Source organism: Podarcis liolepis, assembly GCF_965112155.1.
Source record: "Podarcis liolepis genome assembly, chromosome: 9".
Lineage (NCBI taxonomy): Eukaryota > Metazoa > Chordata > Lepidosauria > Squamata > Lacertidae > Podarcis > Podarcis liolepis.
This window is the reverse complement of record NC_139564.1, coordinates 37,980,320-37,997,476: the sequence shown is the minus strand read 5'-3', so window position 1 is coordinate 37,997,476 and position 17,157 is coordinate 37,980,320. Positions and strand designations below refer to the sequence as shown.

The 17,157-nt window shown below is 41.5% G+C and overlaps 1 protein-coding gene across 2 annotated transcripts in view; it reads right to left on the bottom strand.

The window, feature by feature from the left end:
- Positions 1 to 2,334: 2,334 nt before the first annotated feature.
- ARHGAP10 (Rho GTPase activating protein 10) overlaps positions 2,335 to 17,157 on the bottom strand; it is a 109,760-nt gene continuing 94,937 nt past the window's right edge. The window contains exons 21-23 of one of the 2 annotated variants that reach the window (XM_083519986.1): positions 15,536 to 15,670; positions 14,408 to 14,487; positions 2,335 to 3,719 (exon numbers count right to left, since the gene is read on the bottom strand). In XM_083519986.1, the coding sequence (XP_083376112.1) occupies positions 3,631 to 3,719; positions 14,408 to 14,487; positions 15,536 to 15,670 (304 nt within the window). In that variant the 3' untranslated portion in view covers positions 2,335 to 3,630. The remainder of the gene's footprint in view (positions 3,720 to 14,407; positions 14,488 to 15,535; positions 15,671 to 17,157) is intronic. The other variant, XM_083519985.1, reaches the window with a different exon arrangement.

Sequence of the window (17,157 nt, the reverse complement as noted above, 5' to 3'; positions counted from 1 at the left end):
CTACCCACAATCTTTATCATGGGGACAAAGCGGGAGAAAGGCAGCCATTAATTGGTTGAATGGGTGATGTTCTTTGACCTGGCATGGAGAGTTTCTATGTGGCCACCATCTTGTCAGAAAGTGGCAATGCTACCATGCAACCTCTCCATATAATACCAGAGCCTCACTATGCAAATCAAGAGTACAGGGCTCAGCTGGTTTTTTAATTCATGCTGGCAAAATGCACCCCCCCAAAAAAAAAAAAGTTAACCACCAGCCTTTTGGTGGCAAAAGTAAAAGGAATAATATTGGAGTCAGAACCAAAACTGTTCCAGTCTGATTGTTTCATCTGCACATATACATATCCTCCCTAAAACACTTAAGAATCACCTATGCCTCTCTCCCTCTATAATTTCAGCCTTGTTGTTTATGCACTGTCACAAAGTAGCACGACCAAGCAGCAAGTTGGCACCAAAAAGTTGTCTATTATCTCGACTTTCCACTTTCCCATTCAAATCGGGACCCCCCTTCTGCCCCACATACATACGTTTGTATGGAGCAGCAGGATGCTTGTTGACAGCTCCCCACATCCAATCCCACTGCAACTCTGGAAGATGTTCTGGGTTCTTCTCCATGCAGAGGTCACTCTCAACATACAGAAACTCTGCAAACAGCCCCTTTCATGGTTGCACTGAACGCTCAGGGCTAGGCCACAAGGTACAATTCTGTTTATGCACATTCTTTACAGCAGTAGTGAGAAAGAGTGAAATGACTTACATCCATAACGTGTGCCTCACTCTCTTCCCCCCACCGTGCCCTTGTAACAGTTGGAAAAGAAGAGAATCTGATTTCCATTACATTACTCCGCAAGCATCTGCACTGTTTTTGGTCACATTTCCTAACTGCTTGATGATCTCCCAAGTAGAATCACCTTAAAGCTATCTGGCAAAGATTATAGCCTCAGACACAAAGAAGTATATTAATGCCCCACAGCCTGGGAGAGTTCCAGTTGGACCAGGGAGCTGGAAGTACATTGGATCACAACTGCACCATCTGGAAATGATTTGTGAACACTCTGAGGGCCTTATAGTTCTGGGCAAAAGAACAGACAATGATTGTCAGTTAAAGCTCATTAAAGAAAATAATCTGAAAGTATAGTAACTGTGAAGTGTTTTTTTAATCAACCTTTAGGTAGACAGCTCTTTTAAAAGATTATTATTTTTTGCCATTAGTTAGGGAGTTTGCACAGGTAAAATATTTACTGTCTATTTATTTAGTAGTAAGTGTACTTTTAAAGCAGATTAACAGTTGATTAAGTCACTCCCTGCCAGTAAGATATACAGCAGGCACCCCCAAACTCGGCCCTCCAGCTGTTTTGGGACTTCCGTTCCCATCACCCCTGACCACTGGTCCTGTTAGCTAGGGATGATGGGAGTTGTAGTCCCAAAACATCTGGAGGTACACATTTAGGGATGCCTGATATACAGCCTACGTGAACCAATTTTGGTTTAGGAGTTAAATTCCCACAAATACGTATCTGGTAAGCAAGGTATATGGAAGGCCAAACAGATCTAATGGGGCTCTGTCTCTGTTGTTTTTCAGAATAAAAATGATTGTTATTTGGGGTGGGTAGGGTCTCCTCAGCAGCTGTAAATCTAAGTTTCTTCTACTTGTAGCTTTCTTTGCTCTATCAGGTCATGTGTGTGCAAAAGCATACCACCACAAGGCTAAAAAAAACATTCCGGGATGTACGCATAGCAACTGGTGCTGAATTAGGACCCATAGCTGCTCTGCTTAAGTTGGTAAGTGAATTGTCCCAAACACATGAAAACCCTTGTCAAAGCTGATGATGACAGGAGCCCATTCTTAGGCTGGTCTGCCAGCAGGCAGCTTCCTGGCATAATCGGGAATCTGTTGAATGGGACCAAGGACTTTAAAACATTTAATGCAAGTATTTTTAAGGGGGGAAATCAGGGGTTGGGCTTTCTGACACTTTCTGTTCCTCAACTGACACCCTATTAAAACAGTTAATAGAGGGATCACCTATTTATTGTTTTTGCTGCAAAAGACTTAAGAGTCTTGTGGCACTCTAGCGGCTAACAAATTTATTAGACAATTATCATTGAAGTGGACTGTAGCCCAGAAATACTTACTCCATAATATAATTGTTAGTCATATCATTTAAAGTCAATTCAGACCTGGCACTTTTTGCAAGTTTGCACTTTGGGCTGAGAGTCATCAATTACGTGGCAAGCAAAGTGATGTGTTTGGATATAGGAAGCATAATCTGAATACTTCTGTTTAAGTAGTTCCATCGTCTCTCTATCGAACCCGGAGGCAGAAGAAAACAAATCCTTTTTATAAAAAAAGTGTGTTGTATTTAAACAACTCTGGTCATAGCAAATTAATAATACATGTGAAAACTTACAATCATGAATGAACAGTATATTGCAGTAAAGTGAAGCTTCTTTCTTTTCACATTAACTGTGATGTGAAACTGGCAGTTGACAGCCTTTCCATTATTCTGTTGGAAATAAGCAGTGCATAAATTATCCCTGATTGTACGCAAAGTTACATGGACAACTAAGACTCAAAGTAGATGTGATACGTAGTCAAGTGTATCAAACTTAAAAAAATAAATAAATCCAAAAGCAGCCTTGTGGAGAGCAGGTTCCTTAAATCTTTCCCTTTCAGTTTTTTTTTTCCTGGTAAAAAAAGGCCCCTTCACCCAGCTGCTTGAAGATGAAGGGTGGAGGGTTTCTTGGGGGGGTAGGAAAATAGTTGTAGGAGAAGAGTTAAGCAGTTCTCCTTCCAATTCCTCCATGTCAGTTTTGTGACTTGTCTCAAGGGAAAGAAAAAGTAACAGCATGCTACTACTAGTCTGAGCCTATGTAAAAGTGAACTTCCGTCAACAGATTATCAAAACAGTAAACATACTTTCCACAGCATTAATAGAGAACAAGATGTCCTGATTCCAATAAGTTGAAGGTAGGAGGAAACCTACAGAACTCAGAGGATCATATATGTGCCTTTAAAATATATCATAAGTGAAGCCATATAATTTGTTATAAATTTATCTGCACCACTGTGGACATTTGAAAGCTGTATTTTATTCTTCCTTCCTGTGAGTGTAAATTAATAATGCTTCCGCCAGCTAAATTTCTCCCTTTCAAAATAAGGGAAAACTAAATTGTCAATTAACACTGTAGTAGCCTGCTGTAACCCTCACAAAGATACCAGCTTACACTGAACTACCAACTTTTTCAAGAAGGTGGGTAGGTCAGGCTGGCAGGGGACTGGGTTGGAACCAGAAAAGATTCAAATGTCTCAGATTGTTAAGAGTAGGAGTAAATACTGCACAATCAAGTCTTTTTTTGATTTAACATTCATCTTACAAACATACATATGCATAATTATGACTCTTTACAAACCTAAAGTACTATTTTTAAAATTACCCACCCTTTCCCCTCCCCATATAAAATTACTGCACAATTCCTATTTGGCAAAATATTAAGTCTTTATACAGACGAAGGTCTTCCATCTCATTGTCAGGTCCTGAACTGATTAAAAATAGGTGAAGCCAAAGAGAAGCAACTGAATCATAAAATCCATGGATACCATGTACACCTTCCAGGCATTCAACGAAGAAAACTAAAAAAACTGGACATAGTTTTGGGGAATGAGTCCTCTCTTCCCATTTAGTGTTCCTTCTAGCCAGCCGGGTTCCCGAGAAAACTGCACTGTTGAAAGAGGGGAGAAAACAGACACACTCCTATTAATCCACTATTTATGACAGAAGTCACAGAATTGTACAGCTGGAAGTCAACGATGCAGCTTAAGTCCATGAAACTCTTTTACTCACAATCACAAACAGACAGAGGGAGTCTTTTGAGTCTCTATTTTTCCCAGAATTACTGCTCATTTAATTACAGACTTGTATGAGGGCCAAACTCTTGCATGAGTCTTTTTCATTATAGATTCCCGCCCCCCCCTTCAGTGACAGTACTTTAAGGAGTGTGGAATCTTGAGCAGAGGATCTGGTGATCAGTGGGAGCGAAAGGGCTGCTTCAATGTTTCCCTACCCATCATTTGCTCAGCGTTCCCCACCCCATTCTGATGTTTCTCCACCATCAGCAAGGAAAGACACAGGACATTGTACCATTTAATACTATTCTATTTGAAGATGAAACTCCAAGCAGAGCAAAGAGGTAAGACTGCCTTTAAAGGCTTATTAGAGATAAAGAAGTAGGAACGTGGGTCTAAAAAATGCCCCCCCCAACCAAGCTTCACCAACTTATTAACGTAAGATTGGCACCGTCTTTTGTTTTCTAACAGATCACAAGAATAGCCAGTCTGACGATGAAACCTTGTAACAGGCAATTTAAAGAAATTTCAGTATTTGGGAGAAGAAATGATTGCGGATATCTTTAAAAAGTTAGCGAGGTAGGAGGGAGATTTTACCTCCACTTTCAAGTCTATTTTTGCAGGCAAAAGGGAGAGATTTGTATTTTTTTTAAGTATGATATTCTGAGGATGTTCAATTCTGCGTTTGTGCAGAATACTGAAACACATGAGGGAAAAGTAAATTTAAGCACACACACAGGATGAATTTTCTTTAATTATCTTTTCACATAATTGTAGAGTTGGAAGGGTCCATGAGGGTCATGAAGTCCAGCCCCCTGCAAGGTAAGGAATCTTTTGCCCAACCTGTCCCTACATTGCTCCAAAATTGCTTGAAGTGACTGGGGAAGCATTTCCTCATGCAGGAGGCACCTAAATAAATAAATATTCCTTCACTCTCAGTAATACCAAGGATGCCATAGGAATGTTCAAATGGACTTGTTTTTAATACTGAATCAAACAGGAACCCTTTGTCCACCCAGGAACTCACTGGTTCTCCCAAAGATCTTTGGGGCTGGCCTCCACTTTTTCTAATCCCACACATTAAGTTACTAAGAGTTTTGCAAATAATACCAATGCAATTCCATAGGTAGCACAGCAAACACTGCAGTAACTGGATACCTACTACAAATGGCTTGTAGGAGGATAGTGACGCCATTATCACTCCCACTTGAAAAGGTGCACCAAAGTCTTTACAAATGTTTGATGCATACAGCTTCAAAATCACAAAATATATATTTACACTGATGCTCCTTTGGGGGTGGGGTGGGGGGAGGAGGACAACATAACTCAATGGAAAGTTTTGAATATCAAAAGCAATACCTAGAAAAATACCACTCTCAAATGGAAGATTAAAAAAAACTATAATTGGCATAATATTTACCCTTTGTAATTTTCACTGCATAGGGTAAGCACACGTTTTAAATGGACTGATTCCACATCCCCGCAATTGGGTCTCTAAAAAGTTCCTTCACAGCAGCTGACACACGACGACATACATATTAAGATTGCCGAGACAGTACAGGTGAATACACATTAATCGGGATACAAACATATTAGACAGACTACTTCTGCCAGCAATTATCTTAAAGGTTAAATTATAATTGGCCCTATTTTATCCATACTAAGCAGCCTTTATTTTGCATTATAAAGCTCACAGGAGTCTTGTCAGTGACAGGGCGATAGATCAAACTGATGGTAATGGATATACCAACATTGTTTACAGTTCAACTGGCCATTTAATTTTGAAAGAAAGAAGAAGAAAAAACAGCTTTTTTTACCCACATGTAGTGCTTTTGTCTTAGCACTAAGACTGGAAAATGTATGCGGTGGTGAAGCCATTGAGACATGTCCCGGTTCACTGCATGGCTGAAAATGCTTGCACTGGTGACATAAAAAGGTAAAGGTAAAGGACCCCTGACAGTTAAGTCCAGTCACGAATGACTCTGGGGTTGCAGTGCTCATCTTGCTTCACTGGCCGAGGGAGCCGACGTTTGTCCACAGACAGTTTTTCCGGGTCATGTGGCCAGCATGACTAAGCTGCTTCTGGCGAAAACTAGAGCAGCACATGGAAACGCTGTTTACCTTCCCGCCGGAGCAGTACCTATTTATCTACTTGCACTTTGACGTGCTTTTGAACTGCTAGGTTGGCAGGAGCTGGCACCGAAAAACAGGAGCTCAGCCTGTCGCGGGGATTCGAACTGCCAACCTTCTGATTGGCAAGCCCTAGGCTCAGTGGTTTAGACCATAGCGCCACCCCCGTCCCTACTGGTCCTCAGTTGCAGAGCAGAATGCTCATGTTCCCCAAGAAAAGGCCATCATAGATGCGAAAGAGAGGCCTTGTGAATTAGCCAGTATCTGAAGCTCAGAGTTTAAATACTACTTCAACATGGAAGCTACAACATGTGCTCATCTTCAATAGTTCTTGTCCACAGAAGTAAATTTAAACTCAAGAAAGCTATACTAGATCATTTCATACCTGTTGAACCCATTATCAATGTTTAACAGTATCACCAGGTTTGTTCTGGGTATAAGCTTTCTGAAGAAGAGTGCATGCACATGAAAGCTTATACTCAGAAGAAACTTAGTTGGTCTCTAAGGTTCTACTGGACAATTTTTTTATTTTTCCCGACTGCGTCAGACCAACACAGCTACCTGCCTGAATCTAGTACCACCAAGGGTATGGTACTTAACAGAGTGACTATCAAAAAGAGGTCTCTACGGTAAGATGTCAACATACCAAAATTTGAAACTGGGGAGGCAATAGACAGCAAACAGAAGGAGGTATAGGTGACCAGGGTAAGAGTATGCATGCATTCAGTTCAGTTCCACATACTAAGACTGAGTTTTAGTGAGGGAAGAGAGCTAGGGAATCACTAATGCCGACTAGAGTTTGCTACTGTAGAGCTTGCTTGGATACCTACTGGTCCATTTTAGGCAATTCTGAACATGGCACATTCAACTTCAACTTGGATGATAACTTTCTCAGAATCAGTTCTCAGTTCTCCCAAAAGAGCTGTCTCTACCCCAAACCTATATGAGGCATCTCTTCTGCACTATGTCTGGCTAATGACAATAGAATTGGACTCATACAACATAAAGACTAAAACGTGAGAGACTGTGGTCGTACAGACTGAAATCAATGAGCTTACGTGGACACTTCTGCATTGGGGCTGCCTGTATGCAACAAATTATATGCATAATTTCTGCGGCATTAACTGAAATGTCTTTGCACTGCACAGAGTCTATTAGGCTTCCATTTGAATCACTTAAGCTATTTTAGTCCCACTAAAATTGGTGGCACAGGAGTAATTTCAAAGCAAGCAGGGTATAATCCTGCTTGATGTCTGTGGGATCTCTCTGGAATACATGGCTTTAGGACTGCGCCACTTTAGCTTACACGACAAATCAGCTCCTCTGTAGCTATAATTCTATAAGTTTTAACAATCTTCCTTCAGCTAACCATGATAAAGAAAATCTACTCACTAAGACATACAGCCTTTCCCTCAAAACTGACATATTTTTAAACAAATACAAATTGCCTTCATGTGTAGTTTTGATTTGCAGAGGGAAGATAAATATGTCCTTTCACTTCAGTGAGCTGTACTATTTCCTGGCAGTATATTTTTAAATCTATAAATATCAACCCTATATTTATCACAGAGAAAGCAGTTGTGGTGCAGGGAGACGAAGTCACCTTTCATTCATACACACCACACATGCCCATTCTCTCCCCCTGCCATGCTCACTCTTACCCACACCATTCTAGTATTCCTTAGATTTGCTTCTCCCATGTTGCACACTCCAAAAGTCTCATAAGGGGGCATGTGTGTGAGCCAGCTGACTGACATCTATCTACTTTCTTGAGCCCAGTGGTGAGGACCCTTTCCCCAATCCATTCCTTCATGGACAACCTGGGGCCACATGCCAATAGTGGGTGAGGCCAGAAGCAAAAGTGGCTGAGCTACGAATGTCTCTCTTAACTCTGTGCAGTAGGCAACACTCCCATCAGAAGTTGCACTACCCCACCCTCCAAAGTACTTGAGGAGAGTGTGGAACAGGGCAGGGTGAGATCTGGGTGTGTGTGGTTAGAGCAGAGTCCCAAGGAACAGATAGAGGGGTTTGCAGGGCCACATTTCCTTTAGTCTCTCAAGGAAGTTACTCTGAGGCTATTCTAAGTGGAGGTGACACCGATAGAACCTGAGACCTTCTTTTTGCTAACAATGCACCATAGCACATCACATCACATGCATGCACAACTTGTATGGTGGTGAAAGCGTTAGTTATGACAGCAGTAGCTGCAATGAAGTGGACACCTCATGACACATGAAAGGGAAGCTATCTTGAGGGCACCCTTTGCTCTTGGCACTGTGTGGAGTACTGCACTAGCCAGTAGTGCTTGGATTAAATCTCCTCTGCCTCCATTGCCAAGGTTAAAACTGCATGGGCAACTTAGCTCACAGATGCATATGATAATTAATGAGATGCCCAGACTCTCACTAAGTTATCTGTTACCTCATTGTCACATTGGCTTTTCCCCCCTTACTCCCAGACAAAAAGTGGAAAAGGTGTTAAGAACAACTCTTATTAGATCCTCTCAGGTTATTGTTCCCCATAAACTATCTTAAAGTGACTGCCAACCAAAGAGGTAATTCCCTCTTTTTTTTGTAGTACCCATTCAATGATGACAGTAGCTACTTGAGGTAAGAAGGAATGCACGCTATTCATTTTTTAGGAAATTTAAAGATACATATGCCATGTCTTTGTTGTAGCTTCCACTAGGACAGAGGCCACAGGAAGTAGAGTATGTCTGAGTAACAGGCGGTGGTTTCCACCCCAAAAAACAGTTCTTGTCGCAAAAGTTACCAATCTTGCACCCTAATAAAACAATCCTTATAGTTTCAAGATCTAGCATGTGTGAGAGAGTTCCAATATATTTTCACCTCATTTGGTTTCAGATTACTAAGAAGTTAAGGACTACTGGCACCTACAGCCAGAGTCACATAACCATGGTAATTATTTATTTAGAGGTCTCTGTTCTTCCACCCCTTTCAGAAACCCATGAATGAAGAGAAGCTGCTTTTAAAAGTATTCTGACAATGTTTAGAAGTGTCTGTAGCTAGAAAGGATAGCAATGATCTTTCTTGCACTCCCTTCACCACTACAGACTCCACTTTATATGTGGTGCCACCATTATTGTGGCTGGTTCTGTTTTAAACATTGCATATGTATGCACAATGCATTAAAACCGAGTGCCAGCTATGCAGATGGGCACTGGGAGACCCTGGAAGGAGCTTGAGCTTCCCAGAGATGGGTTCTGCCCACTTTTGCATATGCCCCTTGGAACACTGCTCACTGCTCAGAAGGGAATATGGCTTTCAGGAGGGAAAAAATGTTTCCCACCCCTGCTCTACAAGCATGCATAGATGGGATCCCCTTCTTTAAAGAGGCAGAATAGCAGGTAAAAACAGGTTAGGAAGGAAGGAAGCAAGAGCGATCTCTTTACTGTAAGCTTTGAATCAGCAGTTTTGTCCTTGGGGGGAAAATTGCTTGGGAAAAACCATTAATCAGTTGCTGAAAGGCTGTCCAGTGCCCTGGCCTGCTATTTGCCTTCTGCAGCATCAGGCTGAACCAACAGCTCTGAGGTCCAGTCAGCAGATTCTGGATCTGCTGCTGTATCCAGCCTCTGCCATTCACTTTTTCACTTTGAGCCAAGTCTAGCCTATATCCGACCCCTCTATCCCCACCCCTGTTCAAGCAGGAGGGGAAAGAAGCTAGGCGAGAATGGGGAAACTCTCTTAATTCCACAGCCACCTTAAGGGTTCCTCACTTTAAAGTATGAAAAAGAAAGGGGAGGGGAATACAGATGGAGGGGGGGCCAAGTGGAAAAATAAAATGGAGGTAGGGAGGGGTAAGAAAGATATAAAATTTCCCTTAATGGAAGTGGCACCTCATGTCAGACACTAATTTAACAGTTATTTTAATGGTTGATACTAACAGTATGTCAATTTGATTGATGCACTGTCACTTTGATAGTTAAAGTTATTGGTAGAGCAGCAGAAATGATGTATTATTATCTTAATTCTTCATTTAAGGGCTTATTAAGGCATGTGGGAATTTAAACTGAGTGATGAATTTGAATTGATTCCATGGAACTGGTACGCAGTCTAAGTGCACAAGGGGATAGGAAGGGAGATCAGGAAGGGAGGGGATGTGACTTATTCAGAGGACTGTTGAAGGGCAAACGAGAACAAGATGGTTTTACAGATTTAGTAAATATGGGAGCTTAACTAATCATTCTCTCCGGTAATGAAAACTTCTGTTACACTGTGTTTGGAATTACCGTGCTTTTTAAAGCTGAAACCACCCACAATAAATGGGTTTTCACAATGGAGGGTAGTGAGCAAAGGATCATACTTGTTCCAGACTAGAGGCAGAAGAATTGTAAGACAGCCAAGTTTGAACACAACACTTAATTATTCAGGATATTAAGATCTCGAGCAAAAGTAAAGAACTTAAAACAGCAAAAAAGGGTAACATTCAGTGTAAGTTACTTCAATGTGTAGGTATCATTTGTCCATGTAGTCTAGATTTTCTACCCTGAGCAGCAGTGGCTTTCCAGGGTTTTGGCAGAAGTATTTCATATCACTTGTCACCCATTTTTGAAACTGCAGATATGAGGGATTGGAACACAGGGATTCTGCATGCAAAGCAGGTGCCCTACCATGAGCCAGAGTCACGCCCCAAGACACCCAGGAAAGAAATCTTAGAAGAACAGGAAGTTGCTGAACTGGCAACAGCGCAGAACAGAGCACATGGGAATCTTTCTTGCATTACCCTACGAGCACATCTCCTTTCCTATAGTGCGAAGGGAAAATCAGAAGCCTTAGGTCGTATGGGAAGAGCTGCAGCCTGATCTTATATGTGGTTTTGAGTTTTTCTGATCTTAACTTCGCAAAGTGGGGAGAAGCCATGGCGCAGAAGCTCATATGCGGAGGGAAAGAATATGAAAAAGTGTAAAGGGGCTGTCCATTTACTGACTGGGGAGCATCTTCCCCATGCCTAATAAATTTTAGTTTAGGACAAACCCCGAAGTGGTGGACCCTATAGTTGCTGTTGGAGTACAACTCCCATCATGCTGGCTGATGGAAACTGCAGTCTAACATCACCTGGAGGGTCCCCTCTCCTAGAATAAAGAGTGGCACGCAGGAGGTTTACAAAATTTATAAATGGTGCATGGGTGGTCCAATGTCTTGGAAATTGCCCTGAGAGAAAAATTAACTGATGTGAGCAGAATAAAAAGAGGTGTGAAAGACTAGTTTATAAGCACTTGGTATCTACTCACTGTGTATACAGTGAATCAAAGGAATGTTAAAACTCTTGGACGTGATTTATTAGATTTTTATTTTGTTTACCGCTCCCTTTTTAGCAACCCCTTCTCTTGTTTTGTTGCTGTTGTGCTCTTATAGGTTTGTGCTGTACCATGTAGCTTGTACTGTATTTGGAAAAATGGAAACATTCTCTCTCTCTCTCTCTCTCCCTCTGACAGACAGACAGACAGACAGACAGACAGACACACACACACACACTCATTATCAACATCATCATCATCCAGGGCCATCTTATTACTTCATCAAATATATACACTGAATGTAAAAATCCTCAAAGTGGTTTACAAACAACAACAACAAACAAACCAATAAAACTGGGGGAGGGGGAGAGAATTACAACCCTACTTTAAAACATACAAAAGTTAAAATACTACAACAGATTAAAATTACCTCACCTCTCTAAGCATCTGGGGAGGCTTGCCTAAGCAATAATGTTTTTAGCAGGCGCTGAAGAGTACAGTGAAGGTGCCTGCTTGATCTGAATAGGTGGGAAGCTTCAAAGTGCAGGTCCTGCAACACTCAATGATCTGAGTTCTTACAACAGGGCCATAAAGGAAACTTGAATGGCTGTGGGGTTCTGTATTAAACCAAATGCAGTACTTTACGCAACGCATAATTAAGCTACAGAATAATTCATTGCCACTAGACGTGGCTACTAGTTCAGACACCTTCCGAAAAAGACTTGCCAAATTCACAGAGGATTGGTTCATCAGTGGCTATAAGCTACCATAATGGAAATGTCAACACTGTGTCCAGCAGCAGAGCAGCTCCTAGCACAGCTTCCAGCCAGTCAAGACTGGGCTAGACTTTCAGCTTGATGTAAGTAAAGAATTCTCAGCACAGAATGGGTCCAAGGAGACCCTGAGCGGAACAAGCAGAAGGGCTGCAATATATGCTCTGATTTTTATTACAGGCTTCACTAGTAGCCTTGGCTGCTGGGTTGAGCTGACGTAGAATGTCCGAGAGGAAAACATGGGACAAACCATTTTTGAAGGTAAGAAGAAGGTCATCTTCTCCTTTCCAGGAACCTGTCCAGAAAATAGGCGTTAGAAGCCCAGGAGAGCAAAGCTGTCTCCCTTCTCTTTCTCTTTCACCCAGAGACACAGCTCGAGTAATGGCAGAAATTACACAGCAGTGCTCACATTACATTACTATGGACACGTGAACATGTAGTTTGGGCAGCTTGTCTGGTTCTGAAGCACTCCCACGATAGCTACCTGATCTGGAAGGCATTGCTGTGGTGGTTCAGAGCCACAGGTTTGAAGGTTTCAGTGTGTTCTGGGAATAAAGACACACATGGAAACTCCCATGCTGCTACAGTATTTCCTTCAACAGGACCTGCATCTCGCTTTCCCCCTTTTGAGGAATAAACACAAGGTGTGACATGCCTGAAAATTCCTGTGCTGTGAACCACGTGCTGCAGGAACCTGCCTTGTCTTCAGATTTGATTAGAAGAGTTCTTCACAGATATGCTAAGGATCCCCACCCCTACAATAAATTTAAACTTGCTTTCAAGAGAAAGCTTTGAAGAACTATATATTTATCCAATTCCTCTTTTATCACACTTGACTCAAACACAATCTGGCTGCAAGGTAGCTTTTGACAGGAAGCATCTACAGCAGGCATGTTTTCTTAATAGTAAATATGCAGGCCAGGTGCATAGGAAGAAAGGGGGGAAATGAGAGGAGATGATAGGAGAAGTCCATTTCCCCCCTATCTGCTGCAACAAAAATAACAGAATCCAGGGACATCTTGTTCAACTAAATGCATATCTGCAAATTCAAACAACGGACTTAATGCAGATTTCTGGTTTAAATTATTCCTTTCCTCCCTTCCTCTGTGCCCCCTTTTCTGGATTCTTTACACGCCACAGCCTGTTTTAAAAATGAGAAGAATATATTGCCAAGCCTTGGGGTGATGAAAAGATTAGGTTCATGAGAAACTTTCCCAACTTGTATTTTTGGGATAATATATAAATGCCAGTAGGGAGCACTATGGGAGAAACAGGCCATATTTAGATGACTTCTTTAAAAAATGATTTTTTAAAAAAATAAAAAAGCTTTTTTTCAACAGCGCATTTTATTGGCTCCCATGAACCTAAAATGGAGAGCTCAATGCTCTCTTTCAAAATACGAGTGAAGGGATTGTTGGTTATTCCTTTTGATTTGCCCTCTTACTGAGGATCCATGCTGGCTGAGAACAACCATATTCCTATTGGAGACGAAGAGGGAGCATGACTCAGAACACTTTCCCTTCTGAAACCCAGCTAGCACCAACCCACATGCATCTTAGGCACTAGTTGAGCATACACCTTCCTACCTGGGCATATGCAAGACACTAGTCTGGAGCCTATTGTTCTAGTGTTAAAGAAATTATCTTAGTGGTTAAAAATGGACTGATACTCCTTTTCAGCCAGGTTTTATTGCACCGTCTCTTATTAAGGCTTATAACCCTCTTTTGGATTACCTCTCTGGTAACAAAGAGAAGGTAATTAATATTTTAAATAAACAAATGAAAGATACAGGTAAAACAACCTAGGAATGGTTCACCTTCTCATTTCTCAGGACTTGGAGGGCAGCTATTAATAAAGAATGAATTGGTATTTTTCTATACGAGAGGGCAAGGGTGTAGAAGGCATTTCTGCAATGGCTTTGAACAGAGGTGTTCTGGGTCATAACTTATCACTGAAGATTCTGCTGTCTGTTAAAGCTGAGTTCTCTTGTAAAGCATGCAGGTGGCAGCTTTCAAGCAGCAGCTGAAGAGCAGAATTAAATGAACAAGGAGCCAGTTCACAGCTCCTTGTGGCTATTGTATGTGAAGCATTCCTCTGTGTAGTTTTTACCTTTTTACTCCTGAGACTCTGGCCTTTAGACACTGAAGTTGGAATGAACACCTAATGGATATTTCTGTCGCTGTCAGAGCTGTCTCCTGCTGCCGCACCATGAATAGTGACTTGGTTTTTGAAAGAATCTACCTCAGCCCTGGATTTGGCAGTAGCCTTCCTTATGACACCATTTTTTAAAGAGGGCACAGGTACTTCCCCCCATATCTCAGGAGATATATGTTTAAACCATTCCTTTGCAAGCCATAGTTCAACAGATTTGATTGTAGTTGGCCCCGAAAGCGATAATACTTACCATCTTCAAAAACTGCCCCAATTTGAAAAGATAATTCAGAGCTATGCTCCGCCTCACATGGATACACTGCTCTTGCTTTTCTAGTGACAACAATGAAAGAATATCAAAGATTTTGTCAGCATTAAACATTTTTTGCAAGCTTAAAATTGTTTAATTTTGCACAACACTGTGCATACAGCTATATGGGGGGCAGTTCTATGTGCTCAAATAGTCAAATGTACTAAGACAGCAAAAACCTTTTATGGGAAATATATTACTCTGCCATCTGATCAACAACTTGACTAATGCAGGCTATGTATGGTGCTAATTTGCATTTAACACAAAATATAGGCATGCAAAAGTCTATGTTTCCAATCATGCAAAAACACAACATGTTTTATTGGACAATAACTACTACTACATCTCTGTTCAAATACATATTACTACCCTTAGGTTAGGAAGTTACATTCTGGTTTGCACATAAAGCAGCTGATCGGCATAAACCAAAACTGGTACTTAACAGATTACAAGTAAGTAATTTGGCTATTAAAACTGGAGAAATTACATATTCCCTTTACAACTACTAGCGGTTCTGTTCAAAATTAACGTTGAGGGAGAGGGAAAGAGGGACCTGATGAAAATGGCAGCTTCAGCTGCTGCATGGTAGCTGCTCTTCCACCCAAAGAGATGATGCACAATGCAACTGCTTCACACAACATGGACAGGTTCTGCCCAAGATAGCATGACACAATTGTGTGACACACTTTGAACATTCTAGTTTAAGTGAGTGGAGATTACTTTGCCTCTCGCCTCTACCAGTTCGATTCAATTACCTCATTATGGGTGGAGCCACAGTCAAGGCCCATAATGGGGCAGTCTAGGCTTTAGATTTATTTAGACTCTTTCTCCTGCTTCACTTTATGCACACCCACACACCAAAATCTAGAAATCATTCTTGTATCATGAATGGTAATTTTTTTTTGTTTATCTCTGTAAGTTACTGAACTTAATATTTAAAAGTTGGTTGCTAGCATGCTGCCTGACTCCCGTACAGTCATCTTTACAAGGGAACAAACAAACCTCCATGTTTTGCTTTTATTATAGCACAAGAGTTAGCAACAGAAAATTAACTAAGTAGCACAATATTACCTTCCAGATGGTCTGTCAGTCTCTCTTACAGGGGAAGGAAAAGAGAACGTTGATGATGCTGGTGCGTCCAAGGTAGATGCTGTACATGTCTGTGCCTTCATCCAGGAGACCATTGATGAATGAATGTCACTGGAGCTGAAGGAAGACATTTTCAAGCAATACATTAATCATTTGTATCTTCAGCTTCATACCATTCAGTAGTGGATTTTTGTGAATAGGAAGCTTAAGTTTTTAGACCCGTGAAGTCATTAACATCATTTGCCCACTACATTTTTTTTTTGCCCTTATAGTATCTTTTAAAATATGCCACCAAGTCTGTACAAAAAGCTTGTAATCATAGCAACCCTCCTAATAAATGAAACATTTCTGTTTGTATCATGAAGGCAAATATGATTTTACTCTTTACTGAGCTTTATTGCTGTGTGTGAACCATATAATGCTCTTAGACAAAATAAAATAAAGAGGCTGAGTTAAATACTGACATTTATACTGAACAGGGTTAGTTGGCAGCCAGTGTGTTCTAATGAAAGCCTGAGAACATCAAACAATTGCTAATAGCTTGTCTAACAAGGAGTTACAGGCTGTTATAGTGCCATGAACACTGGTTAATATCCCTCAAGGAGATATGAATAACTTTAACAGTCCATCAGCCCAGTTTGACCTTTTTTTTTTTCCTTTCAAAAAAGAGATTCCCTTCTCTTTCTACAGAAACTACACTCAGTTGCATGGCAGTGGCAAGGAGAGGAGAAAGTAACCATGAGAGTGATGAGATGCCTGTTAAGATATTTCCGTTCCACCTTAAAAGGGAGCAGGCTTTTGTAAGCAACAGAGTCTGCGCATGTCCTATTCACAGGATGTTTATGCTTGCTGTTTTTCCTTTCGTTTTCTCAGTTGGCCAGAGATGCTGACACAGAACGGTCACGTTTTCTTTTGTTCTGTTAAACGCTAATAAAGTCTGTAAATTATGCTCTTCTGCGGTGCAAGCTTTTGGCTGTGCTTCTGCTGATAAACAGTGTACACAAGCCTGGAATGATGCTAGGAATTTCTAAGGCTTTGTGCCCCTAACTGTTGGATCTGCGTGACTACGGGAGGCCGATGGAATCTCCGAACTCCGGCTTGGGGGCCATGATGGACGTTATCTCCCTGGCAGTTTCCCAACAACAAGGTTTCGGGCCCAGATTCACGGCACCTACAGGAGAGTAAAGCTGCAACAGACTGCGTTTGAGAGGTATGAAGGGGGAAAAAGCAAAACGGACGCTTTTTCTGTTTTACCTCGGCAAACAGCCTTTGATCTCCGGCAAGGCTAAATTGGCCTGGGAGCTGAGCCAGAAAGGCTTCGTGATTAATGGGCTGCCAAGATAAGGAGTCTTTGAAGGCATAGGGCTCACGGCTCAAGTAAAAAGCTGAGATGGATCTCTTACAGACCTCAGAAACTGCTCCGTGTCCTAAGTTGGATGGGCAGAATTATGAACCCTGGGCAAAATGGTGTGAGAGTTTACTGCGTCAGTTTGGGGTGTGGCATGTTGTTTCTGAAGCCCCCCCCAGTTCCTCTGACAGAGGGATGGAAATCAGCTGATTCGAGAGCGATGGACGTAATAGTCCTATCCGTATCTCTTGAGGAA